The 27,540-nt window shown below is 49.9% G+C and overlaps 1 protein-coding gene across 3 annotated transcripts in view; it reads right to left on the bottom strand.

Annotated features, from left to right (window-relative positions):
• PDS5B (PDS5 cohesin associated factor B) overlaps positions 1 to 27,540 on the bottom strand; it is a 263,572-nt gene that overhangs the window by 60,517 nt on the left and 175,515 nt on the right. For all 3 annotated transcript variants that reach the window (XM_054015327.1, XM_054015328.1, XM_054015326.1), the window contains exons 18-19: positions 16,306 to 16,411; positions 7,509 to 7,669 (exon numbers count right to left, since the gene is read on the bottom strand). In XM_054015327.1, the coding sequence (XP_053871302.1) occupies positions 7,509 to 7,669; positions 16,306 to 16,411 (267 nt within the window). The remainder of the gene's footprint in view (positions 1 to 7,508; positions 7,670 to 16,305; positions 16,412 to 27,540) is intronic.

Below are 27,540 nucleotides of genomic sequence, written 5' to 3' on the forward strand. Positions count from 1 at the left end.
TGGCACAAGGCCCCGGAACGCGTGCTCCCTTGCCTGTTGATATAATACACCGCGGTTGTATTGTCCGTGGGACTCCGACCACCTTCCCCCTTAAGTGGCGGCTGAAAGCCACGCACGCCTGACAATTTCAAGGACAACCATCTTCCCTGGGTTTTGAATCTCCCCACATGGGCTCCCCATCTCAGGTCCAAGGCGTCTGACACCAGATCGAGTGAGGGAGGGGGCTCCCGAAAGGGGATACCCTGAAGCATGTTGCTCGGGAGGTACCACCATTGCAGGTCGGCCACTACATTGGGTGGCAATGTGACGACCTTGTCCAGGCCGTCCCTGGCTGGGAGGCCAGCCAGAGCTGGAGGGGCCTCATTCTGAGTCTGGCATGTCGCACCACCGAGATGCATGCTGCCATATGGCCTAGGATCTGAAGGCACGCGACCAAGGCGATGAGACCTTTGAGCGTCTCGAACCTGTCCCAGGGGAAGGAGGCCGTGGCCACCATCAAGTCTAACAGCGCCCCTATAAAGTGTATGCGCTGAACAGGGACTAACGTGAACATTTCCTCATTTACCACTAGGCCTAGACTTGTGCAGGTATCTAACAGGAATTCCATCTGTGACTGCACTAGGGACCGAGACTTGCCCGTGAGCAGCCAGGCGTCCAGGTAGTGGAAGATCTGCAGCCGTTTCTCCTGAGGTGGACTGTCACCACCACCATGCATTTGGTAAAGACCCTGGGGACCATGGAGAGGCCAAAGGGAAGGACCGTAAACTGGTAGTGGTCTTTCCACACCAGGAAGCGGAGGAAGAGCCTGTGACTCTCGAAAATGTGGATATGCAAGTATGCATCTTGGAGGTCCAGGGCTGCGAACTAATCTCCCGGGTCTAGGGATGGAACAATAGAGGCCAGGAACACCATACGGAATTTGCAGCGGACCAGAAACTGGTTGAGATCCCGCAGGTCGAGGATGGGCCGGAGCCTGCCTTTCACCTTTGGGATTAGGATATACTGGGAGTAAAATGCTTTGCCCTGGAATTCCCGAGGTACCCTCTCCACCGCGCCCAGGGCGAGGAGGCACGTCACCTCCTGATCTAAAAGGAGGACGTGCTCCGGGTCCCCGGGGACATCCCGGGACGGAGGATGGTGGGGTGGGGGCGAATGGAACTACAGCCTGTACCTCTCGGAGATGGTACCGAGGACCCACCGGTCCGACGTTATATGGGACCAGTGCACTCTGAAGGCAGATAAACGGTTGCCAAAAACCAACTTTATTAACTGGGGGGCTTCCCTGGCAACAGTCCTGGTGCAAAGAGTCAAAAACCCCTCTTCCCCTGCCTCTTGTCCCTAGGCCTCTTAGGCAGGGGCTCGTATCTGCCCCTTAGGGGGAGCCAAGGGCTGCGGCCTGGGTTTGTCCTTGGTTGGCGGGACATACAGGCTGAGATCTGCAGGGTGGTGCAGGAGTCTTTCATCCCGTGCAGATGCATGTCCGTTTGGTGGGCAAATAATGCCTTGCCGTCGAAGGGCAGGTCTTGCATGAGGGACTAGGATTCCACGGACATCCCTGACAGCGAAAGCCACGACGCTCATCGCATGGAGATAAGAGGCCATTGAACGAGCTGCTGTGTCGGCCGCATCTGACGCCGCCTGGAGAGCCACCTTCGCTGATGCCTCACCCTCGTCGACTAGGGCCCTGAATTCCTTCTTGTCTTTTTCTTGGAGGGAAAGCTCAAATTTCAGCAGAGACCCCCACAAGTTAAAATCATACCTGCTCAGGGGTGCTTGATGGTTTGCCATCCTGAGCTGGAAACTCGCAGAAGAATAAACTTTTTCCCCAAAAGTGTCTAGTCTCCTGGCATCTTTGTCCTTCACGGTGGTTAACGGTCTCCACGACCAGTGAGTTCAGGGAAGGGTGAGTATACAGGTACTCATGCCCCTTCGTTGGCACAAAGTATTTCCACTCTGCCTTCTTAGAAATGGGTGGCAGAGAGGCAGGGGTTTGCCAGAGCCCGACAAATGTTGGCTACCACTTCGTGAAGCAGTAGGGCCACACGGCCTGCTGCCGAGGAGGACAGGACATTAAATAAATTGTCCGACGGCTCCTCCATCTCCTCAGCCTGGAGCTGGACATTGGTGGCTACGTGTCGGAGAAGCTCTTCATGAGCCTTAAAATCCTCCTGAGAAGGAGGGGGCGGCGCCGCTATGGACTCATCTGATGCCGACGAGACGACCGGTACCGCCCCTAGGGCATCGGGTGGTACCGGCGGGTCCAGGTCCGGGTGCGGTGCCGGTGGTTCGGTACCCGAGGACTGCTCTCGGTGCCGAGACGGGGATGTGGAGTGGGCTTGAGATGCCCCAGCCACGGAATGGGGCCTCGCCAGTGCGGGCGCTTGGGGCCACGGTGCCCACTGGCACCACTGTCCTTGCCATGGCGCCCCTTGCCATTGAGCTGTCTGAGGCCCTACCAGGGCTACATGCTCTTGAGGGACGATGAGGCCCGGGAAAGGACGGCTGGGAGCCGAGGCCGAAGTAACCGAGGAGCACACGGTGCCGTATGAGCAGCTGGACCGCTCCTATCCATGGCAGATCCGACTCCGGGATTTGGACCTCGACGACGATGAGATTTACACATTGGAGGTGCTATCTCTAGAATCCCTTCGGCAACCGTGGCTAAGACGCCTCGGTGCAAGTGATGGTCAGGATGCACTCCGAGTATGGTGCGCACCATGGTATGAGCGGCGGTGCCGATGGCATCGAGACCTATCATCACTCCAACTGGAAGAGGAGCATCAACACTTTCTGTCCCGGCGCCTGCGACCCCTCTGGGCGGAGGAAGACTCCGGAGACTCGCTCTCAGGCAACCCTGTCAACAGGGTGGAGATCTGGCGCGGTCTACAGGGAGGCCCCGCAGATTGAGCAGGGACCTCAACCTCCGATCTGGCCGGGGAGGGCTGGTGAGCACTGAGCGGCGGCTTCCCTTGGGACCGGGGGCCCGACTCGGGCAGCACGCCCGGCACCGGCAGGACGAGGATATCGCGCGCTGCCTGAGCTGCCTCCAGTGTCGACTGAATTCTCACCGCTGCAGAGGCACACGCAGACGGGACCGGACTACTCTGCTCAAAGCGACTCGGAGGTCTGGGTCCCGAGGGGGATCGAGGGCTACCCAACTCGGGTCCAGCCTCACCCCTGTCCTTGTCTCGGTGCCGCTGGGTCTTGCCTTGCTTCTTGGCAGGGGAGGGGTGCCAACTGGTGGATGGGGCTTCGCTCCGCACCGTGGACGCGGTGCCAGGCGCCGAGTCGGCGTGCAGGTGTCGGGGCCAATGCTAACTCCATAAGCAGGGCCCGGAGTCGGATCTCACGTTCGCACTTAGTCCGATCTCACGTTCGCACTTAGTCCGGGGCTTGAATGACTTTTTGCAGCGCTCACTTATGTGAGCCTCGCCCAGACAGCGAAGACACTCAGAGTGTGGATCACTTCTGGGCATGGAATTGCGACAGGAGTCGCACGACTTGAAGCCTGGGACCTGGGGCATGCCCCGAGCCAAGCCACTAACTGAAGAAACTACTAACGGTCGAAGATTGTACTACTAATGATAGATGCTACAGCAATGCTAGAGCACAAAGTTCTGACTACCTTCACTGATGGCAAGAAGGAACTGAGGGTGGGGGGAGCGCGTAGCCCCCTTTATAGCGCGATATAGAGGCGCCACTCCAGGGGTCGCAGCGGGCTCCCCCACTACGGATACTGCTAAAGGAAAAACTTCCGGCACCGGTTCACATGGCAAGCACACACACCTACTGTGGAATACATCTGAGCAATCACTCGAAAAAGAACCAGAGGATGCTATGGTAGGCACCATAGCATGGGGAACCAGTGGCTCCGTGGCAGCTGCTGTGGAGGATATTACCATGGGGTAGGTCTCAGCTGATATTCGTAGTGGTAGGAGGGAATGGACGGTCCCTGCCCCATATCGGACTCCTCTGAAGACAAAGAATTTGAAGACCGGTTCCATTGGCGGTACCGCTGGAAGGGTATACGCTGCCAGAGCGGTGAGTAAGTGGGGCCTCAGCTGTGGCATGTCCTGAGCAGGAGATACTCTCCCTCGAAGAATATGGCCCCAGAAGACAGAGACCTCAGTTCTCCAAGGGCAAACACTTCCTGGGGTTCTGGCGCTTTTCCCGGAGAGTTAAGAGTATTCTTTCCGTCCCCTGAACCAGTACAGAAGTGGTGGTCTTCCCCGGAGCAGGCAGCTCTTGAACATTGAAGGACCCCGATGTTGACGGCGTATGTGGTTCGGTACCCTTACACCTATGGATCCGTCAGTTTGTGCTTGTGCACTTCAGAGCATGCTCCCTCCCAAGACTGGAACTTGTGGAAGGAGCATCACCTTTCTTAGATGTGGAAGAAGACTTACTGCCATGCTTATGTGCATACTTCTTTACCCCCCGAGTAGGCCCCGACATGGGGTCCGTGGTGTACTGCCGGTGCCAGACTTGGATTCCATAGCTGGAGGCGCACTCTTGGCTGTCTCAGGCCAATGTACTGGGGGAGGGGGGGGCGGCAGTTTGCCGAGCCTGGGTCTGAATGAGGTCTTGTGGCAACTTCCATGAGGTGCTTCTGAAGGCAGATCCCCCAGCCTTCTCAGGTACAGCTTGGGAAGGACTAGCAGATACTGGGATCCAATGTGGGCTTCTCCCAAGCAGTAAAAGCGTTAAACGTTCCTCACTGACAGAGAAAGAATGAGGCAGGAGGCGCAGATTTTAAAGCCTAGGGCCATTGGGATAGTCCAGTACGGGCACATGACTACAAGGGGGAGGGAGGATATTTACTCAGAAACAACCCCCCCCCAAAGTCCCAATTCTACTCCTAAAACTAGTTAATTATGAAAAAGGACTATATAAACAGTAAAAAGAGTTAGTTTTAGAGTATTTTACTATGTACAACTATATATTTTCAGTTCATCACATGCAAGAGGACACAATAGCTCTGACCTCGACCATGTGGCGGTGGTAAGAATGAACTGCAGACATGGTTGGTCTGCCCTACCTTTTATCACGTCAGACAAAACCATGAGGCGAGCCTATGGTACATGCGTGAAAAAACTGTTACCTACATTTCGTAGCTGCTGCTGTTCGAGATGTGTTGCTCACATCCATTCCATTCTAGGTGTGTGCGCACCCACATGCACAGCCGTCTGAGATTTTTGCCATAGTAGTACCCACAGGGATGGCTGTGGCGCCCTCTGGAGTGCCACGCTCATGCCGCGGTATATCAGGTGCCACCAGCCCTAAGCCCTCTCTGTTCCTTCTTGCCAACAACTCCAACTTTTTCCTCAGCCCGTTTCAAGATGGGCGAGATGGAGAAGGCGGTCTGCCACAGGACCTTTGACTATCTCAGCCATACACAGGGGAAGGGCTTGATGCTCCCTAAAGCCACCCGGCGGGCCAGCTCTAGACGGTCCTGTGATTTCATCCCCAGATGGGGCAGAGGAAGACTCAACCACCGGTGAGGGTGCTCGAGTCTTGACCACTGTCATAGAAAGAGGCTTTGGGGTAGGTACAGGTTCCTCCGCCCTGACCTCGTAGAACGGGCTTCCGGTACTAGGTCCGGGGCAGGTGGGGCCGCTGCCAGATGTTTCGTCGCAGCAACCGAGGAGTGCTGTGAAAGAGGCATCGTCACAATCTGCACGCCCCTCCTGCTCCAATAAGGCCACTGTGCTGGCCACCGGCAGTGCAATCATTGAGGTACTGCTGAAGAGGGAGCGGGCTCCAGTGCCTAGTGATGCCGATGAGACCGTGGTGACGGGCTGAACCAGCCCTCCGTACGGAAGGAACCCCCTTTCGGCAACCAGGGAGGAGCAGTCGACGCCTGGTCATGGCTACCGGTGACCACTGACAAGGCGTAACTGAACTCTAACTGTAGCGTGGAGGGGAGGACCGGTACTGGGAACATTCCCACCATGCTGGTGATTGGGACTGATCCCTAGACGATGAACCTTGAGAAAGTGAATGGTGCTGGGAATAGGAAGGGGAGTGTCACCCCCGTGCCAGAGTAGCGCCGCAGAGATGCAGGAGCTTGCCTGGGCAACCGACGACACGATTGGTATCTCCCCCGGGATTCCCAATGCAGCAGCGAAGATCAGTGCCTTTTCTCCAGCGACTGGCATTGCTCCCCTGTCTCCTGAAGGGTCTTAATGGCGGGCTTGCCCTCTTGGGGAGCCTTAGCTGGGTCCTGAGGTCCTCCATCATCAGAGCAGGTGGAGACCTGTGCTCTCTCTGCACTGTGGGAGCCTGGGATGACCAAGATGCAGGCAGGAGTGCGGATCCCCTACTGCTCCCAAGAGTCGGTGACAGACCTTTAAGGGAGCTGGGTGCCCCAACCAGGGATGCACGATCATGTGGCTCCGGAGCAGTCTGGTGGGCAGGCCTGCGTCCCTTGATAGATGACCTCTGGGCCTTCTTGCTCAGCGCCGTGGTACGCTTCTTTCCCTTCTTCTTCGGTACCAGCAATGGCAAACAGCACCAGGAGAAGTCGGGTGCCGGCGATGCGCTGCACATGGGGGCCGAAGCACTTGCCACAACCTGTCTGGATGGCTTGGAAGCTGGGCGGAGGGCAGACTCCATCAAGAGAGCCCTGAGGCCAATGTCCCGCTCCTTCTGGGTGTGGGGCGGGAAGTTTTTGTAGATCCAGCACCGTTCCTTAACATGTGACACCCCCAGGCACTTAAGGCAGCTACTGTGGGGGTCACTCGCAGGCATACACCTGCTGCAGTCAGAGTAGGGCTTGAACCCTGGAGACCGGGGCATGCCCTGCCTGGGGCAAAGTCCCCCTGAGACCCTAACTACTAACTAACTTAATTACTTAAGATCTACTTAACAACTACTTAAGACTAGTAAAGCGAACTATATACAATGGCCTTAAATCACAAAGTTCAGAATGGTAGACAACCACTAGCTCTTGCTAAGCGACTGAGCACCATGGGCGATCAGAAGGAACTGTGAGGGAATAGGGCTGGTAGCACCTGACATACTGTGGCATGAGCACGGCACTCCAGAGGGCGCAACAGCCGGCCCTACGGGTACTGCTAAGGCTAAAATCTCTAACTGTCATGCACATGGACGCATGCACACCTAGAATGCAATTGACATGAGCAAGCACTCAAAGAAGAACAAGTGGACATTACTGCTTCCAAATTATCCAATTCCAGACACATGGTGCGCATGCATAAACACTCAGTGCAATACAACAGGGACCATCACTCAAAGAAACATTGCTTTTCACATATTACTTGTACTTCTACCTTTCATCAGTTAATGCATTTAAGGTTATTTAAACCGCACTGCTATTCTTATTAAAAGCCTGAGTGCCCCAAACTTTTCTTTGGAGTAACATTTTCCTTCAAAAAAAATAACGAAGGATGTTTAATATGGCACTTCCATATGAATAAAATGTAACATTTCTAGACTTCCATTTAATAAAGAACTGTACTCAAATAGAACAGTATAATCTAACTCACGATCTGATGTGAGGAAAGTCCTCTTCAATTTTACTTCCTGTGTTTTTGAAAATTTGTAATGCAGCTTCTGCCACCTTTTCATCATCCATTTTCAGGCAAGCCAGAAGGGATTCAAAAGTTTCAGCTGAATGAAATGAGATAGGGTGTGTAAATGACAGGACCTGCAAAAAGAAAGTGACAAGTCACATGTTAACTTTAAAAAAAAAAAAAAAAAAAAAACACACACCCACACAATTGTTTAAATGATCAAATGTTATCTGCCATATTTTGAACCCTTAGAATACACTGCAGTTTTTGGAAAAGCAATCCTATCTCTCCCCTCTCTGTTGAAGACCTTATTTCGCTCCACTTCTGCTCACCCATCTCCCTCCGCCTATGGTCTTAATAATGTTTATTTGCTTTCCCCATCCTCGGCCTCCTTTCACAATCCTTTGATTGTTTTTTTCCTTTGTCCAACAGTGAGGTCTCTGAAAACATTTATCCCTAAAACCCTTTACACTGCCAATGCCATCCTACTCCATCCTGCCTTGCCACCTCCTTCTCTCTTTCCTGGCTCTTTCCCTTTTTTCTCAAAGAACAGACTATCTCCGACCGTAAAGAAACACTCTACTTGATCCTACTTCGTCCTCTATCACCTCTTCTTCCCGTCATCGACTTGAGTAGGCTGTTGATTTTCTGGAGCTTCAACTTCCTTCCTTTCACACCTGATTATGTCCTCTCCACTTTGCTAAAACGGTCTTCATGAAAAATCACTAATGACATCTTTTTCAAAATTGTGTGCTTTTTCTCCATACTCCATAATTTCTTTGCTGCCTTTCATATTGCTGACTATCCCTCTCTTCCTTGGGCTTCTGTGGACACTATGCTTTCCTAGCTCTCCTCCAGCCTTGCTCACTGCTTCATCAGCATTAATTTCAGTGGATTCTCTTCCTCCTCCCTCTCTTCTTTGTTGATATTCACACAGTTCTCTTCTGTATTAGATCCATCTTTCTCCATTGTCTTCAGGAGCAACATCATGGCTCCTATGGTGTCTTACCACCTCGGATGACAAGTTAAATCTACCCTTTCATTCCCGACTTCTTCCAACTTTATCCACACATGCACAGATCTTCAACTAGGGATGTTAAACACCTACACTCACCCTTCCACATCCCCAAATTCCCATATTGTTAAACCAGCTGGCCTCAAATCTCTGCATAATCTGGGCTGTATGTTCTGCAGACTTCAAAGTCTACTGAGTTCGCATCTTTAACTGTTGGAATCCAACTGTCAATTTTTGGTGACCCAGAAGACCTTCATAAACTTGAGGCTGTACTCTACAGCATTAATGTATTTGATGCCATAAACATAAAAACATAAGAATGGCCGTACTGGGTCAGACCAAAGGTCCATCCAGCCCAGTATCCTGTCTGCTGACAGTGGCCAATACCAGGTGCCCCAGAGGGAGCGAACCTAACAAATCAAGTGATCTCTCTCCTGCCATCCATCTCCACCCTCTGACAAACAGAGGCTAGGAACACCATTCCTTACCCATCCTGGCTAATAGCAATTAATGAACTTAACCTCCATCCAGTTCTCTTTTAAACCCGGTTATAGTCCTAGCCTTCACAACCTCCTAGGACAAGGAGTTCCACAGGTTGACTGTGCACTGTGTGAAGAAGAACTTCCAGGAAATGCTACAAAGACACACTGAAAGCAGGTCTTAATAAAACTGATGTGGACATCACAAGCTGGGAAGAGCAAGTGACCAGCTGACCCCAATGGCACCATATCCTCTATCAGGCAGTGACCTGCTTTGAGAAGCGCCTTGCCCTCGAAGCTGAAAAAGGAGAGAGGAGGAAGGAAAAAGAAAACTTCTTCCTAGCAGGCTGCTGGCCTGCCACAAAATCTCTGTAGCTACTGTGGGTGGATTTGTGGTTCCAGTATCAGACTCCTGAGTCATCTCAGGACCCATATGTAAATCCATGGTAGAGATCATCCTCAAATTGAAGGATCGCCAATCAATCCAAACAGGACTCGGATTGCAAAGTTATGCAGCAAGACAATACATATGATAAAGGTGAAAATGGTTGCACTAATGTGTGTGTGTGTGTGTGTGTGTGTGTGTGTGTGTGTGTATACGTACAACGAACAGGACAAAGGAATAAGACCAAAAGAAGAACTAAAGTAAAACAGAGGTGAGGGATGGAAGTGCAGGCAAATGCACACTCCAACAGCTATAGCTCGGACACAATCCTCCAAAAGAGAATACTTTCAATTTTAAAATAAAATTTAAGAATATATAGCATGGTATATAAATATCCTCACTGCCTTGTTATTTACGTCATGCATGAAAAAGGGACACACAGTAATGTTTGAGAATACTTGTGAAAAGATACTGAGCTTGCAATTATAGTTTCTATTGCTCTATCACACTGATTAAATGGAAAACATTTTCTTCTGGATAACTGCTGAAAAGCCTATAGTAGTTTAAGAAATTGAGAAAAGACGGTTACTCACCGTTGTAACTGTTGTTCTTCGAGATGTGTTGCTCATATCCATTCCATTAGGTGTGCGCGCGCCGCGTGCACGATCGTCGGAAGATTTTCTACCCTAGCAACACCGTCGGGTCGGCTGTGGAGCCCCCTAGAGTGGCGCCTCCATGGCGCTGAATATATACCCCAGCCGACCCGGCGCCCCCTCAGTTCCTTCTTGCCGGCTACTCCGACAGTGGGGACGGGGGGCGGGTTTGGAATGGATATGAGCAACACATCTCGAAGAACAACAGTTACAACGGTGAGTAACCGTCTTTTCTTCTTCGAGTGCTTGCTCATATCCATTCCATTAGGTGACTCCCAAGCCCAACTTAGGTGGTGGGGTCGGAGTGAGACATTGCTGTGTGCAAAACCGCTGACCCGAATGCAGCATCGTCCCTGGACTGCTGCACTAGTGCATAGTGAGCTTTAAACGTGTGGACTGATGACCAAACCGCCGCTCTACAAATGTCCTGTATCGGATCATGTGCCAGGAAAGCAGTCGAGGAGGCTTGGGCCCTCGTGGAGTGAGCGGTGAGGTGCGGTGCTGAGACACCTGCCAGGTCATAGCAAGTCCGGATGCAAGACGTAATCCAGGAGGATAGGTGTTGTGAGGAGACCGGTGAGCCTTTCATTCGGTCGGCCACTGCAACGAAGAGCTGCATCGTCTTTCTAAAGTGCTTTGTGCGGTCAATATAGAAGGCCAGGGCCCTTCGTACGTCCAGGGAATGCAAACATTGATCCTGGCGAGTGGCATGTGGTTTGGGATAAAAGACCGGGAGAAATATATCCTGGTTGATATGAAAAGGAGAAACCACCTTAGGGAGAAAGGCAGGATGTGGACGAAGCTGCACTTTATCCTTATGAAAAACTGTGTAAGGGGGCTCAGATGTAAGCGCCCTGAGTTCAGAAACGCGCCTTGCTGAGGTGATGGCTACGAGAAAGGCTGTCTTCCAGGATAGGTACAGAAGTGAACAGGTGGCCAGTGGCTCGAATGGAGGACCTGTGAGCTTGGAGAGAACCAGGTTGAGGTCCCACGTCGGGACGGGCTGACGTTGTTGTGGGTACATCCGGTCTAAGCCCTTGAGGAATCTAACGACCATCGGGTTAGAGAATACCGAGGACGCGAGTTCCCCTGGGTGAAAGGCCGATATAGCGGCCAGGTGAACTCTAATTGAAGATATCGCCAACCCCTGCTGTTTTAGGGAGAGGAGATATTCCAAAATGAGAGGAATGGGTGCCTGCAACGGGGACGTGGCTCGTTCGCACCAACAGGAGAACCGCTTCCACTTGGCCAGGTACGTGGTGCGTGTTGAGGGCTTCCTACTGCTCAGCAGAATCTGTTGGACAGAGTGCGAGCATTGCTGCTCTGCCTGGGTGAACCATGGAGCAGCCACGCTGTGAGGTGGAGTGATTGCAGGTCGGGGTGACGCAGCCGGCCGTGGTCCTGAGAGATGAGATCCGGACATAATGGAAGCGGGATCGGTGTCTGAACCGAGAGTTCCAACAGTGTGGTGTACCAATGTTGTCTCGGCCAAGCTGGAGCGATCAGAATTACCTGTGCCTGGTCTCTGCGCAATTTGAGCAGTACCTTGTGGACCAGAGGAAACGGAGGGAAGGCATAAAACAGGTGGTCTTTCCAGGGAAGGAGAAACACATCCGAGAGGGAGCCCGGAGCTCGACCTTGTAGGGAGCAGAACACGTGGCACTTCCTGTTGTCTCGAGATGCAAACAGGTCTATCTGGGGAAACCCCCACTTCTGGAAGATGGAATGTATGATGTCCGGACGGATAGACCACTCGTGCGTCTGGAAGGACCTGCTGAGTCGGTCCGCTAGAGTGTTCTGGACTCCAGGGAGGAACGATGCCGTGAGATGGATTGAGTGGGCGATGCAGAAGTCCCACAGGCGAATGGCCTCTTGGCATAGAATTGACGAACGTGCTCCTCCTTGCTTGTTGATGTAAAACATGGCCGTGGTGTTGTCGATGAGAACTAACACACAACGGCCACGTAGGAGATTGAGAAATGCTTGGCACGCCAGGCGTACCGCCATCAGTTCCCGAACATTGATGTGCAGGGCTAACTGGGGTGCAGTCCACAGGCCCTGGGTATGGTGTTCGTTGAGATGGGCGCCCCAACCCAGAGATGAAGCGTCTGTGACCAGGTGCAGAGAGGGTTGTGGGGTGTGAAAAGGCATCCCCTCGCAGACCACATTGTGATCTAGCCACCAGGTGAGGGAGGTCAGGACCGAGTTCGGGACCGTGACCACCATGTTCAGGCTGTCCCGATGTGGGCGGTATATTGATGACACCCAGGTTTGAAGTGGGCGAAGCCGAAGTCTGGCATGCCTGGTTACGTACGTGCAGGAAGCCATGTGACCCAGCAGGGTGAGGCACGACCTCACCGTGGTAGTTGGGAAGGCCTTGAGCCCTTGAATGAGGTTCTTGATGGTGCCAAAGCAGTTGTCTGGCAGGATGGCTTGTGCACGTCTGGAGTCTAGAACTGCGCCGATGAATTCTATTCTCTGGGTAGGTTCTAGAGTGGATTTGTCCTTGTTGAGTAGGATGCCCAACTCGTTGAATGTGTGCACTATTATGTGGACGTGAGCTTGAACTTGCTCCTTGGTGCGACCGCGTACCAGCCAGTCGTCTAGGTACGGGAACACCTGTATCCCTTGTCGACGAAGGTACGCTGCCACAACAGCCATACATTTCGTGAACACTCTTGGGGCCGAGGATAGGCCGAAGGGAAGGACTGCAAATTGGTAGTGCACCGTGTTTACCACGAATCGCAGGAAGCGTCTGTGAGGTGGGTAAATTGTGATGTGAAAGTATGCGTCTTTCATGTCGAGGGCGGCGAACCAGTCTCCAGGATCGAGGGAAGGGATAATGGCCCCCAAAGAGACCATGCGGAACTTCAACTTTACTACGAATTTGTTGAGTCCGCGCAAGTCCAAGATGGGCCGCAGACCTCCTTTGGACTTGGGGATCAGGAAGTAACGGGAATAAAATCCCCTGCCCCTTAACTCTATCGGAACCTCCTCTATGGCCCCCAGGGCCAGGAGCGTAGAAACCTCCTGTATAAGAAGTTGCTCGTGAGAAGGGTCCCTGAAGAGGGACGGGGAAGGGGGGTGGGAGGGGGGGATAGAAGAAAACTGGATAGCGTATCCCCTCTCCACCGTGCGGAGGACCCAACGGTCCGAAGTTATAAGGGACCAAGCACGGTGGAAGTGGGAGAGGCGATCCCGGAAGGAGGGGGCTGGATCCTGGGGGATGACTGGGGCGCCGTCCTCGACCGCACCTTCAAAAGTTCTGCCTGGGGCCTGAACGTGGTCTAGGTGGCCCCTGGTTCTGGCCTGGTTGAGGGCCGGTCCACCTTCTCCTACCACCTCGCCCTCGCCTCCGGGCCGAGTCCTGTCTCTGACGAGGCGGGGGGGGGGGGTAGAAGCGCTGAGGCTGTGGCCTAAATGGTCTGCGCTGAGGGCCCGCAACATGCATCCCCAGGGAGCGCATGATTGTTCTCGAGTCCTTGAGGCTCTGCAGGCGAGAGTCCGTCTTGTCCGAGAACAATCCATGTCCCTCAAAGGGCAGATCCTGTAGGGTTTGCTGCAGCTCCGGAGGCAAACCCGAAACCTGAAGCCAGGAGATCCTCCGCATAGCGATACCCGAAGCCAGGGTCCTCGCAGCCGAGTCCGCTATGTCCAAGGAGGCCTGCAAGGAGGTCCGAGCCACCTTCTTACTCTCCTCTACCATGGCTCCAAACTCCTCCCTGGACTCTTGGGGAACCAACTCCTTAAACTTCCCCATAGAGTTCCAGGATTTAAAGTTGTAGCGGCTCAGGAGCGCCTGCTGGTTCGCCGCTCTAAGTTGCAGCCCTCCGGCTGAGTAAACTTTACGGCCAAACAAATCGAGTCGCTTAGCCTCCTTTGATTTAGGCGCTGCAGCCTGCTGACCGTGGCGCTCTCTTGCGTTCACTGATGCCACCACCAGTGAACACGGTTGGGGGTGGGTATACAAGTACCCGTAGTCTTTAGACGGGACAAAGTATTTCCTTTCCACCCCTCTCGCTGTGGGTGGGATAGAGGCAGGAGTTTGCCATATCGTATCTGCATTGGCCTGTATCGTGCGGATCAGGGGTAACGCCACCCTCGATGGGGCATCCGCTCCGAGGATGTTCACGATAGGGTCCTGCACCTCCACTATCTCCTCCGCCTGCAGGTCCATATTACGGGCCATCCTACGCAGGAGATCCTGGTGAGCCCGAAGATCTATCGGAGGAGGACCTGTACATGATGTGCCCGCCACTGCCTCATCCGGAGAGGAAGAGGAAGATGCCTCCGGTGGTACAGGATCCAAGGGAGGGTCCTGGTCTCCCTGCTCCTGGGCCAGAGCATCACCTGTGCTTGGGTCCATGGCGTCGGGTGGCGTGGACACGGAAGCCTCCATGCCCCCTGGCGGAGGCCGAGAGATGGTAGACTCCGGGGCCCTTCTAACGGAGTGACCCGAGCGAGAGGTCGAGGGTATTGGAGCCCCTTGCTCCTGGTGGTACGCCCACGGGGTCCAAAACGACCAGTGAGATGGGCCATGAGAATGGTCCTCTGTCATCTCCTGCCAATGGCCCAAGTCCCGTTCCTCGGCTTGCCCTTGAGGGGGGTATGCCGATCTCGACAGGTCTTCGGAGGAGCGAGACACCGATCTTGATGGCCATGGCGGTGCCGAGAGAGACGAAACGATTCCCGTGAGCTGCGGTGCCGCACGGTGCCGGTCCGGAGATGATCTATCTCTACGCGGTGCCGGGACCGCGATCGGTGCCGATGACCTCGTCGGTGCCGGGAGCCGGATCTGGACCTCGACGAGGACCTGGAGTATGCCCGGTGCCGGGAGCGGCCTCTCGACGTCGAGCGTCGACCGTGGCGGTGCCGAGAACTACGTCTCGACGTTGATCGGTGCCGACGATCATAGTGGTGCCGAGACGTAGAGCGGTGCCGTGACGAAGATCTTGGCCGCGAGTACGACCGGTGCCGAGGTGATATTCGGTGCCGGGACTGCGAGCGGCGTGGGGACCTGCTTCGGGACCTGGACCGGTGCCGAGGTTCCAGCCCTTGCGATGGAGGGCGCATCAAGGCAGGTTTCCCCCTCGACTGGACCGGGCGAGTCAACGGTGCCGTCGGTGCCGGTGGTTGAGGCGGTGCCGGCTCCATGAGAGCTATCAAGTCTCTCGCCACCGTGAAGGTCTCTGGAGTCGACGGGAGTTGTATCACCGCCGGTCTCGGTGGAGACGCTATCTGCACCGGACTCAACGGCCTCGGCGCCGGAGTCGACAGTGCTGGAGGCACCTGTTTTCGGTGCTCCACCGGCGAACTCGGCTCTACCCCCGGCACTGGGGGAGCCGGCGTCTTCGGCACGGAGGCCCCCGTCTTATGGGCTTTTTTATGCCCCGGGGATAATGACCGGCGTCGAGGCACTTGCTGCGGTGCCGACGAGGTCCGGTGCCGAGGCGGCTTGTCCGACACCACTCGCGTGGTCGGCATGGCCGGTGCTGCCGGGGCACTGCGCACCGAGGCGCTAGGTGCCGGGGCTTGGCTTGTAGAGGGAGTGTCCGGACTAAGTGCCGCCTCCATCAGGAGTTGCCGGAGCCGAAAGTCCCGCTCTTTCTTGGTCCTTGGTCTGAAGGCCTTACAGATCTTGCACTTATCTGTTTGATGGGACTCTCCCAGGCACTTCAGACAGGAGTCGTGCGGGTCGCTCGTGGGCATAGGCTTAGCACAGGAGGCGCACTGCTTGAAGCCGGGAGCGTTGGGCATGAGCCCGGGCCCGCGGCCGGGGGAGAAAGGGGGAGACGACCCCCTTAATCCCCTGGACTACTATAACAACTAGAACAACTTTAAAAACTATTTAACTATTTAACTATAAACACTAGAACTATAACTATAACTGCAACTGCGAATAACTAACTAAGCTAGGGAGAGTGGAGGACAGCTATGCCGCGCTCCACAGTTCCAACGACCGTCAGGGGCGGTAAGAAGGAACTGAGGGGGCGCCGGGTCGGCTGGGGTATATATTCAGCGCCATGGAGGCGCCACTCTAGGGGGCTCCACAGCCGACCCGACGGTGTTGCTAGGGTAGAAAATCTTCCGACGATCGTGCACGCGGCGCGCGCACACCTAATGGAATGGATATGAGCAAGCACTCGAAGAAGAATTAATAATATATTTTAACAAAGTTACTTTATAGAATTTTAACAAAGCTATCTTAATGTTCACTGAACAACAAGAGAATATTTACCTTAAGCAATTCAAGACCTGCTCTGATTGCCTGATCAGTAGGTACACCCTCATCTTCATCATCTGCTGTTCCATCTATAGACTTGTTTACTTGCTTGATAAGGGCACTGAGAAATGGAAAAACAGTACGTTGACTCAAATGTACAAATTACTGCAGATTTCAGCTAACATGTCCATTTTTAAAACATTAAGTTCAAATCTATTAGGAAGGCATTGTTAATCAGCCTCACACAAATATCTGATTACTCTTCCCCAATATATAATTTGAGATGATGGCTCTAATGTAATATTTACGCTCACAAAAATGCCTTGTTTACAGTAAGGAATAAATAAGCTGTAAATAAATTATTCTGTTCAAGGGGGACCAATGCGAAATAAGTGAATAGTTTAAGTGCTACTAGGAAATGAAAATAGAGTTGAAATATTTTTCCACTTGAGATTACTGGCTATCATGGTTTCTTAGAACTGATAAACTCAGAGGTTGCTCATTATTTAGCCTAAAGCCAGAATTTTAGGAATTGAGTGGTGAAATAGAAAGAAAAAAGTATAGATTTTAAGTGTACATTAAAGATGACAGATATTGTAAAGTTGGAGGTAAAGCTTGATTGCTCTTCCTTGTATTACACTCAAAGGGAAACTGTGATTGCCAGACTAAACATGTTTGGCAATACTCCTGAAAAATATCGTCCGTAATCCCTGGGTTCGCTCTGGCAGAAAGGGACTTTAGCGAGACATTTTTTCAAAAAATTCAAACATTTTCCCAGGACAGAAATTCAGTTTCCTAACTGGGCCTAGTCAAAACACATTCAGACACATTACTTCTGGTCACTCTTAAAAACATATTTGAATTGAAGATGGAGCTGGCAGCAACAGCTATAGTTAAGAAGCAACAGTTTCACATTGCTAAGATGTAGCCATTGTGGTGTGCAAAATGGACTTCCATCTTGAACGATCCCTTGCAAATACTTCTTCCTTCACCAATAGTACGGAAGAGTTTAGGCTTAAACCACTCATAACTGCATCTTCCAACATCATTTGTGGTTGGCTTTGTACTCTACTTCCTTCGATCTTAGCTCTAGAAACCTTCTGTAAAAGTGTACCTTCTTCTACCTGTTGTACATGACCGCACCACTGCAGTCGTCTTTTTCTCAACTGGTTCAAGACTGCAACTTGTCGGGATCACCTAAGTATCTCCTTGTTTATGATTAAATCGAACCAATGGATGTTAATCATAGAATCATAGGACTGGAAGGGACCTCGAGAGGTCATCTAGTCCAGTCCCCTGCACTCATGGCAGGACTAAGTATTATCTAGACCATCCCTGACAGGTGTTGTCTAACCTGCTCATAAAAATCTCCAATGATGGAGATTCCAAAACTACCCTAGGCAATTTATTCTAGTGCTTAACCACACTGAGAAGAAGTTTTTCCAGATGTCCAATTTAAACCTCCCTTGCTGTAATTTCAGCTCATTGCTTCTTGTCCTAGTCTCAGAGGTTAAGAACAATTCTTCTCCTTCCTCCTTGTAACAGCCTTTTATGTACTTGAAAATTGTTATGTCCCCTCTTCATCTTCTCTTTTCCAGACTAAACAAACAACAAATTTTCAATCTCCCATCATAGATCGTGTTCTCTAACTTTTAATAATTTTTGTTGCTTTTCTCTGGACTTTCTCCAATTTGTCCACATCTTTCCTGAAATGTGGCACCCAGAACTGGACACAATACTCCAGTTGAGGCCTAATCAGCGCGGAGTAGAGCGGAAGAAATACTTCTCATGTCTTGCTTACAACAGTCCTGCTAATAAATCCCAGAATGATGTTTTCTTTTTTTGCAACAGCGTTACAACTGTGGACTCATATTTAGCTGGTGATACACTATGACCCCCAGATCCATTTCCACTGTGCTCCTTTCTAGGCAGTCATTTCCCATTCTGTATGTGTGCAACTGATTGTTCCTTCTTAAGTGGAGTACTCTGCACTGGTCCCCATTGAATTTCATCCTATTTAATTCAGACCATTTCTCCAGTTTGTCCAGATCATTTTGAATTGTAATCCTATCCTCTAAAGGACTTGCAACCCCTCCCAGCTTGTTATCGTCCGCAAACTTTACAAATGTACTCTCTATGCCATTATCTAAATCACTGATGAAGATATGGAACAGAACCAGACCCAGAACTAATCCCTGCGGGGCCCCACTCATTATGCCCTTTCAACATGTATGTGAACCACTGATGACTAGCCTCTGGGAACGGTTTTCCAACAAGTTATGCACCCACCTTACAGTAGCTCCATCTAGGTTGCATTTCCCTAGTTTGTTTATGAGAAGGTCATGCGAGACAGTATCAAAAGCTATACTAAAGTCAAGATATACCACTTCCCCCCCCCCATCCACGAGGCTTGTTACGCTGTGAAATAAAGCTGTTAGGTTGGTTTGACATGATTTGTTCTTGAAAAATCCACGCTGTTACTTATCACCTTATCTTCTAGATGTTTGAAAATTGATTGCTTAATTATTTGCTCCATTATCTTTCCGGGTACAGAAGTTAAGCTGACTGGTTTGTAATTCCCTGGGTTGTCCATATTTCCCTTTGCATAGATTGGCATTATATTTGCCCTTTTCCAGTCTTCTGGAATCTCACCTGTTTTCCATGACTTTTCAAATATAATAATTAATAGCTCATATCTCTTCTGTCAGCTCCTTGAATATTCTAGGATGTATTTCATCATGTCCCAGTGACTTGAAGACATCTAACTTGTCTAAGTAATTTTTAACTTGTTCTTCCCCTATTTTTGCCTCTGATCCTACCTCATTTTCACTGGCATTCACTATGTTAGATTTCCAATCACCACCAACCTTCATGGTCACAAACGAAACATGGAAGTTATTAAGCACATCTACCATTTCCACATTTTCGGTTAGTTTTCCTCCCCTCATTGAGTAATGGCCCTAACCTGTCCTTGGTCTTCCTCTTGCTTCTAACGTATTGGTAGATTGTATTTTTATTTGTGGATTCTTGTTACCCTTTATGTCTCTAGCTAGTTTGATCTCGTTTTGTGCCTTGACTTTTCTAATTTTGTCCCTACATACTTGGGTTGTTTATATTTATCCTTTGTCATCTGACCTGTGCCCTGCTGTGTTATTTTCCCAACAGATGTCGGAGTAGTTTAAGACCCCTATCATGACCAAGTACTGTGTTTTGGATGATTTTGTTAGTTGTTTAAAAAAAGCCTCCTCCACCTCTTTGTCCTGGTTAGATAGCCTGTAGTAGATTCCTATCATGAGATCACCCTTGCTTTTTACCCATTTTATCTTTACCCAGATACTTTAAACAAATCCGTCTTCTATTTCCATCTCAACCTCAGTCCAACTGAATACATTTTTAATATATAAGGCAACACCTCCCTTTTTCCCCTGCTTGTCTTCCTGAGCAAGCTGTACCCTTTATACCAATATTCCAGTCATGCATATTATCCCACCAAGTCAATATGTGATGCCAACTATATCATAGTTGTTTATTTACTAGCATTTCGAGTTCTTCCTGCTTATTCCCCATATTTATCACATTAGTATACAGACATCTAAAATACTGATTTGATTTCCCTTCCCCCCACCCCTAGTTCTGTCTTGTCTCTCCCTTATCCCTGCTGTAACAGGCCATGCTTCCCCCAAATTCCGACCCTTCTCTCAAGTCTCCATATTTTTTACTTATCTATGGGCTTTGGTCACCTGACCCCTTCAAACCTAGTTTAAAACCCTCCTCAGGAGGTTAGCCAGTCTATATCCAAATATTCTCTTCCCCTTCCTCGATAGGTGGACCCCATCTCTGCTTCGCAGTCCTTCCTCACCAACCACCACTACCCGATGTTTCCTCCGGGGAATGGTAGCTGCGATCCTCCCAGCCTTGGGGCTACGTGGCTTCTCCTCCTGCACCTTTGGGGAGGATTCCTCATCACTCATTGCCAGGGCAGCATAATGGTTTTCCATCACCATGGTGGGTGGGTTGAGAGTAGGGGTGGAGCACTGCCTGCTGCCAGAAGTAACCAGCAGCCAGTGTCCTCACTCTGACAAGAGCCATATCCTCCTGCCACTGTGGTGTGACAGCAGTTCTCTGTAGCTGGATAGCTTCCTCAGCCTTGGATGTCTCCATATGAATACTCGAGGAATTCCTCATGGGCATGGATGCTCCTCAGCCTAGCCACCTTCTCCTGTAGCTCTCCCACCTGCTTCCTGAGAGATTCCACCAGCAGGCACCTTTCCACACTGGATGGTCCCCCAGCCTGGCTCTCTGTCAGTGGGAAATGCAGGCCAAAGTCTCTGCAAGTCCACACCAGGATATGGATAGAGGTATCCATGGTTAGGTTGTCCATGTGGATACACAGGTGGAGGAGACAGGAGCAGGGTTAGCACTTCCTAACCATAGCAATATTATGTCTCCCTCCCATAACTCCCTCTCAAACTTCGCCAACGCCATAACTTTTAACAAAGAAAACTGTTTAGTTTCCTCACCTCAGCTGTTTTTAACAGCCATGTTTCTGCTCCATATACTCTCCATATAGCTCTCATCACTGCCATGTTGAACACCTATATTTTAGTTGTCACGCAGACATCCCACAACCCAAACGGAAGCCTTTGAAGACATTGAAAGAGGAGGTTACTTCTTGTAACTGGAGGTTCTTTGAGCTGTGTGGTCCCTATTTGGATTCCAGATGTGGGTGTGCATGCGCACCATGCACCAGAGCTGCAACTGTTTGTAGTAGTGCCTGTTGACCCACACATTCATTGTGAGTTGGCTGCGTAGTAAGTAGATGCTGCTCCAAGTCACTCTTACCAGCAAGCAATAGAACCTGCAGTAGAGGGGATGGAAAGTGGATATTGGAATCCAAATAGGGACCAAACATCTTGAAGAACCTCCAATTATAGCAGTAACCCCCTCTTTGTCTTCGAGTGACGGTCCCTATTTGGATTCCAGACGTGGGAGAGTAGCGAGCAGTGCTCAGAATGGAGGTGGGTGCGAGGACTCGCAAGAAGTCATAGGTTGTAAGACATTGCGGCTGACTGTCACATCTGCCACCACTGCTGGGATGATCGTGTAGTGAACGCTAAAGGTGTGGATGGAGGACCACATGGCTGCTTTACAAATGTTCTGACACAGCATCTCTGCGAAGAAGGCCGACATGGCAGCATTCACCCACTGCACGTGGGCCGTGACTCTCACTGATCTCAAGTCTCACGGATTCTGCACTTTTTCACAGCTCTTCCAGCATTAGCTGCAGTTGGTCAGTAGGGCTCTCCAAATAAGGAAATATAATTTGCATACTCTAGATCCGCTAAAGATGAATTTTTAATTTCACACCTGCTACTTTGGCCTCAATCAGCTTTGCCGTCACATGGTCTATCAGAACATTAAATAACAGTCAAAAAACACATCCAAGGTGTACTCCTGGTTCTACTGAAAATCAGTCTAATATGAACATTTAGCTGTGTGAGGGGTCAATGGATCACTATATAGTTTCTCCACTAGGGATACTAAGTCCTCAGACACTCCATACTGGCGTAGCAGTATCCACGGTGCTGATTGATGCAGCAAAAGCGGCTGCAAAGTCTACAAATGTGATGCCAATTTCCTGTTGTCACTCTAGTTGTTTTTCAATTACATTCTGCAGAACACATATAGCATGGATTGTTGATTGACCTGTATGGAAACCAGACTCGTTGTCCCTCATTTTTGAATTAAGACACTATTCCAGTCAGTTTAGCAGACACCTTCCTTGGGACTGACAGCAGTGTTATTCCCCTATAATTTGAGCAAGGATTATTTCTTTCCTTTTTTGAAAAAAAGGGATGGCGCGGATCCTTTTCCAATCTTCTGAAATGTGGCTGGTTTCTCAAATTTAAGATAACTCTTTGAAACCAGTGAACTAAATCTGAGCCGCCACTCTTTAGCAAATCTGATGAAATACTGTCAAGAAAAGAAAGCATCTAGTCTTAACTGTCTGACTGCAAGTATCATGTTCTCTAATGTCACCTGACTGTTTTCTGGACTGTTCATTTTTTGATTAAGATGTAGTTTACACTTTGATGGGGATCTGTTCATTAATTCATTAAAAAAATATATATGCCAATGCTTAAGTTGTGCATCAATGCTCTGGCAGTATTCTCCATTTTTGTCCTTAACTGGCAGAAGCTACAAGAACAGATGTCCAATTAGGACCTCCAAAGTCTCAAATACACATTTCTGGTCATGTCCTCAATGCACTTCACCATACTAATTATGATAATTCTGACAGGCCTCTGACTGCTTGTTCAAGACATTTCTTTTTCCTCTATTGCCCATTTCCACCTCTCATCACTGACACAAGAGAAAGTTACTCATCTTGTACAGGAACGTAGGTTCTTCGAGATGTGTCCCCCTGTGAGTGCTCTAATTTAGGTGTCCATGCATCCCTGCGCTCGTAATCAGAGATTTATGGTAGCAGTGCCCGATTGGGTCGCACATGCGTGGTCTCTGTCTTGTGCTGCTTCAGGTGGTTAACTGACTTTGTGCAACCATCTCCACCTGCACAAGGTGAGTAAAGAAGAGGAGAAAGTTGAGTGATGTCCCCGTGGGTGCTCCACTTCGGTGACTTCAGAGCAGTGCCCTCCAGTGGAAGGAGAGAGTTGAAGTCATAGCAGATGAGAGTACAGTGGGACCGAACAGGGTATCGGAAGATGCATGATGTTAAAGCGTAATGCTGGGTAAATGTGTAGGGGAGGACCAGGTTGTGGCACTACAGATTTCCATGATGGGAACATTGTTAAGAAACACTATAGAGGCTGATAGGGCTCTGGTACAACGTGTGCGGCTCCCCGTAGAGGGTTTTCGGTCATGCCATAGAAAGTTTTATGTAGTCTGATATCCATTTGGATAGCCATTGTTTGGATATGGTGTTGCCTTTTCATCGTTTGGCGATTGAGACGAACAGTTTTCGAGACTTGCAAAAAGATTTTGTTCTATCAATGTAGAAGGCTATAGCCCTGCAGACATCCAAGGAGTGTAATCTGGACTGTCACCTATCCACATGTGGTTTGGGGAAAAATGTTGGTAAGTGGATTGTTTGGTTGAGGTGAAAGGATTAGGCAACTTTAAGTAGAAACTTGGATGTAGTCTGAGGGATACTTTATCTTTGAAAAATATAATGTAAGGTGGGCCAGCCATGAGAGCTCCCAATTCTTCCACCCTCCTGGCGAATGTAATGGCCACTAGGAATGCAACCTTCATGGAAAGGTGTAGCAAGGAGCTTGTAGTCATAGGCTAAAATGGAGGGCGCTGAGGGTACGGAGGATTCAGTTGAGGTTCCATGATGGGTTAGGATTTCGAACTTCCAGGTAGGAATTAGAGAGGCTCTTTAAAAAGCGAGTGTGTAAAAGTAGAGAATCAGTCTACATTGTAATTGAACGCTGCGAGAACGGATAGGTGTACTCATATCAAACTCATGGAAAGGCCCATCTGTTTTAGTTCTAGCAAGTAGTCTAGAATGAGAGGTAAGGGGGCTGACATAAGTGCGGCCTGTTTGCATTGGCACCATGAGTCAAATCGCCTCCACTTATGTATGTATGAGAGTCAGGTAGTTGTCCTCCATTTGTTTAACAAGATGTTTTGTACATCTGTGGAATATGTCATTTCAGATCCCGAAAGTCATGCAGTAACCACGCTTTGAGATGGGAGTCTTTGGGGATCCAGATGGATGACATGTCTTGCGATAGCAGCCAAGGAAGAAGTGGGTGTGTACGTGGTGGACAGACCTCCTCCATGTCGAGAAGGTAAGGATACCATGTTTGTCACTACCATGTGAGGGCTATTAAGATCACTCTGGATCTGTCTTGTCTGATCTTGTGAAGCACATGGACTAGGAGGGGGATGGGAGGGAAGGCATATAGGAGGTGAGCGTTTCACTTGATGAGGAAGGCATCACCCAGAGCATGTGGACCGAGTCCTGCCCTGGGGCAAAACTGGGGGCACTTGGTATTTTGTGTAGTTGCAAAAAGATCTATTGTTGGAAACCCCAAAGTCCAAAAAAAATGTTTAGGAGTACATGTATATTCAACTCCCACTTGCAGTCCTGATAGAAGTTCCTGCTCAGGGTATCCGCTGTGGTATTCTGGCAACCGGGTAGATATGATGCTGTAATATGGACATTGTGCTTGATGCACCATTGTCAAAGTCGCATGGCTTCCACACAGAGGGAGTGTGATTGCGCTCCCCCTTGTCTGCTTATGTAAAACATACAAGCCACATTCTCTGCGAGGATCTGCACCATCTGGTCTTTGATTATTGGTAAGAAGTGGGAGCAAGCGTTCCAAACCGCTCGCAGTTCTAGCAGGTTTATATGAAGATGGGACTCCTTTGTGGACCACTGGCCCTGTATAGAGTGTGGTTTCAGGTGCGCTCCCCAACCTAGAAGGGATGCATCCGTGGTGATGGTGAGAGACTGTGAAAGAGCACCCCCTCTGACGATGAGGTCTGGATTGGTCCACCACAAAAGGGAGTCTTATTGCATCCGGCATAGTGAGGCTTTATACTATGCCTGTGGGACATAATTTGTCTGGAGCCACGCTTGTAGACACTGTATATGTAGTCTTGCGTGTCTGATGATGAAGGTCATGGTGGCCATATGGCCTAGAATTTGTAGGCAAGTTCTTGCAGACACTTGTGAGCTGTTTTGCGCTATGGAGATCAAGTTGGTTAAAGGTCAGAAATTGTTTTGTTGGTAGGGAGCCAGTTGCCTTGAGAGAGTTGAGTCTGTCCCAATAAATTCCAGGTGTAGAACTGGTGTCAGAGTAGATTTTTGTATGTTTACCTGAAGGCCTAACCTTGTAATTAGAGTTATTGTGCGTTCGGTGGACTCTCTCACTGCCTGCAGTGTTGGTGCTTTCAGCAGACAATCGTCCAAGTAGGGAAATAACATGATTTCCTGTGTAGGTAGGCAACTACGTCGTCTAGTACCTTTGAGAGTACCCAAGGGGCAGTGGAAAGGCCAAAGGGTAGAACTTTGAATAGGAAGTTATCTTGTCCTATTGCAAATAGTAGACATTTTCAATGTAAGGGATGGATGGATATATGAAAACGTGTCCTGAAGGTCCAGGGCTAAGAAGTAGTCAGCCCTTTCTAACGCTGGGATTATGGTTCCTAGTGTGATCATTTTGAATCATCGTGTTTTCACAAATTTGTTGAATCGCCATAGATCGAGGATAGGTCTCCAGCCTCCTGTTTTTTTCTGAGAGAGAAAATAATGGGAATAGAACCCCTTCCCTCTATACTCGGATGGTATGGGTTCTACTGCTCCTAGAGATATGAGGTGAGTTACCTCTTCTGGCAGTAAATGCTCATGAGAGGGGTCCCTGAAGAGGGACAGGGAAAGGGAGTGGGTAGGGGGTTTGGAGGTAAGGGGGATGGAGTAACCAGTTTTGATAATTTCTAATATCTATCTGTTGTAATACTCTACCAGATCGGGTAAAATAGAATCAGGTGATTTCCTAAGGTCTTGCAAGTGGTAGATGGTTCTAGTATTGAAAGAGATGGGGTTCTTGGGCCTTCGACCAGGGCTTCAGATTTGTTGTCTGGAAGTTGATGGCTGAGATGTAGTATTCAAGGGAGCAGACTGTCTTCTCCTCGAGGTTTTCTGTTTCTGCCCCGATGGCCATAGTATCTATGGCGTTGTGCATACAGAGGGGGCCAGGATGTTTGAGGGGCTTGATAACTTCCCTGTCTTCTTTTGATCTTACATGTGTAAATTTCCAGAGATTGCAATGTTGCTCTCGAGTCCTTGAGAGTGTGTAAGGACTTGTCTGTCTTGTCCGCAAAGAGTGTGGATCCCTTGAATGGTAAGTCTTCTACAGTTACTGTACTGGCTTTGGGAATCTCAATAGATGAAGCCAGGAAGCCCGCCACATAACCACGGTCGCTATGGATCTCACTGCTGAATCTGCTGAGCCAAGAGCAGCCGTAATGATGTTCTGGTTATGAACTGACCTTCTGTGATGCTAGATTGTACTGTTCTTTTTTGTCATCTAGAATAAATTCAGAAAATTCAGAAAGACCTGCATAGTTAAAGTGGAAATACCTTGCCAATAAGGCTTCATAGTTGGCTTTTCTTAAATTGTAAGGTTGCAGCCGAGTATGCTTTGCAGCCGAAAAGGTCAAGCTGTTTCCAGTCTTTGTCATAAAGGGTGTTGCTGGGATATTGCTGTCTACCTTGCTCATTGACTGAGTCAATCACAAATGAGTTCAGCGTTGGACACGAAAAGAGAAATTCAGTGCCCTATGCAGGCATGTAGAACTTTTTATCAGACCTCTTACAGATAGGTGGAATTGTTGCAGGGGTTTGCCAGAGCAATTTCACAGGGTTCATAATCATATCATTTATCAGAAGGGCAATTTTAGATGAGGTTGATGTGTGCAGTAATTTATGTCAAGACACCCGGACTTTCTTCCAGTGAAATGTCCAGAGAAGTGACAACTCTCTCTGTTGAGGTCTTGGACTTGTTTGAAATCATCACCTGTGTTGGAAGGTGGGGGCATAACAGTGTTGTCAGGTGAAGATTAAAAGAAGTGGACTTCAGGTGGATTGTCCTGGTCAGAGAATTTGTCCTCCTCTTCAGCCCCCTGTTCTGGAGGTGTCAGGCGGTCCCTGTGGTGTTAATAAAGATGACTGATATGTGCCAGCTCTGGAAGACTGGCAGATGCACAGTTGTTGTGGATATGCTGCCCATTGGTTCCAAAATGACCATTGTGGCAGGAAGGGCATAGTGGGCATCCAGGGGTGCCCGTACCAGGATTGGTTCAGAGGGTTTGCTGGGTAGCACTTGAATGGAGGAACATGAGTGATGGGAGCAGTCACAGGGGAGGAATGTTGTAGAGTGCCCAACATCCTCGTCTCCATCTTCATCCTCACTCAAGAATTGTGGAGCAGAAAGAGGTGGAGAGCTCGATTGTTTGGCGGCTTTTGTTTTCTTGGTACTGACGGTGCCGGAAGGTCCCACTGTTTCGGCGGCTGACATGGCAGGTGTGGTCGGTACTGGAAGTGTTTGCCCATTAGTGGAGTGCCTTTTCTTGACCAACTCCAAGGTCGGGAATGTGGTACCCTGTTTTTTTGCCGCCTTCTTGGCAGGCTGATTGGGAGCCCGGGCCATGGAAAAAAGGGTCCTTGTCCGAGGCTGTGTTTGGCAATTTCTGGCCAGGTGGGGTGCGTACCTCAGG

The sequence above is a fragment of the Malaclemys terrapin genome, chromosome 1 (genome assembly GCF_027887155.1).
Source record: "Malaclemys terrapin pileata isolate rMalTer1 chromosome 1, rMalTer1.hap1, whole genome shotgun sequence".
Taxonomy (NCBI): domain Eukaryota; kingdom Metazoa; phylum Chordata; order Testudines; family Emydidae; genus Malaclemys; species Malaclemys terrapin.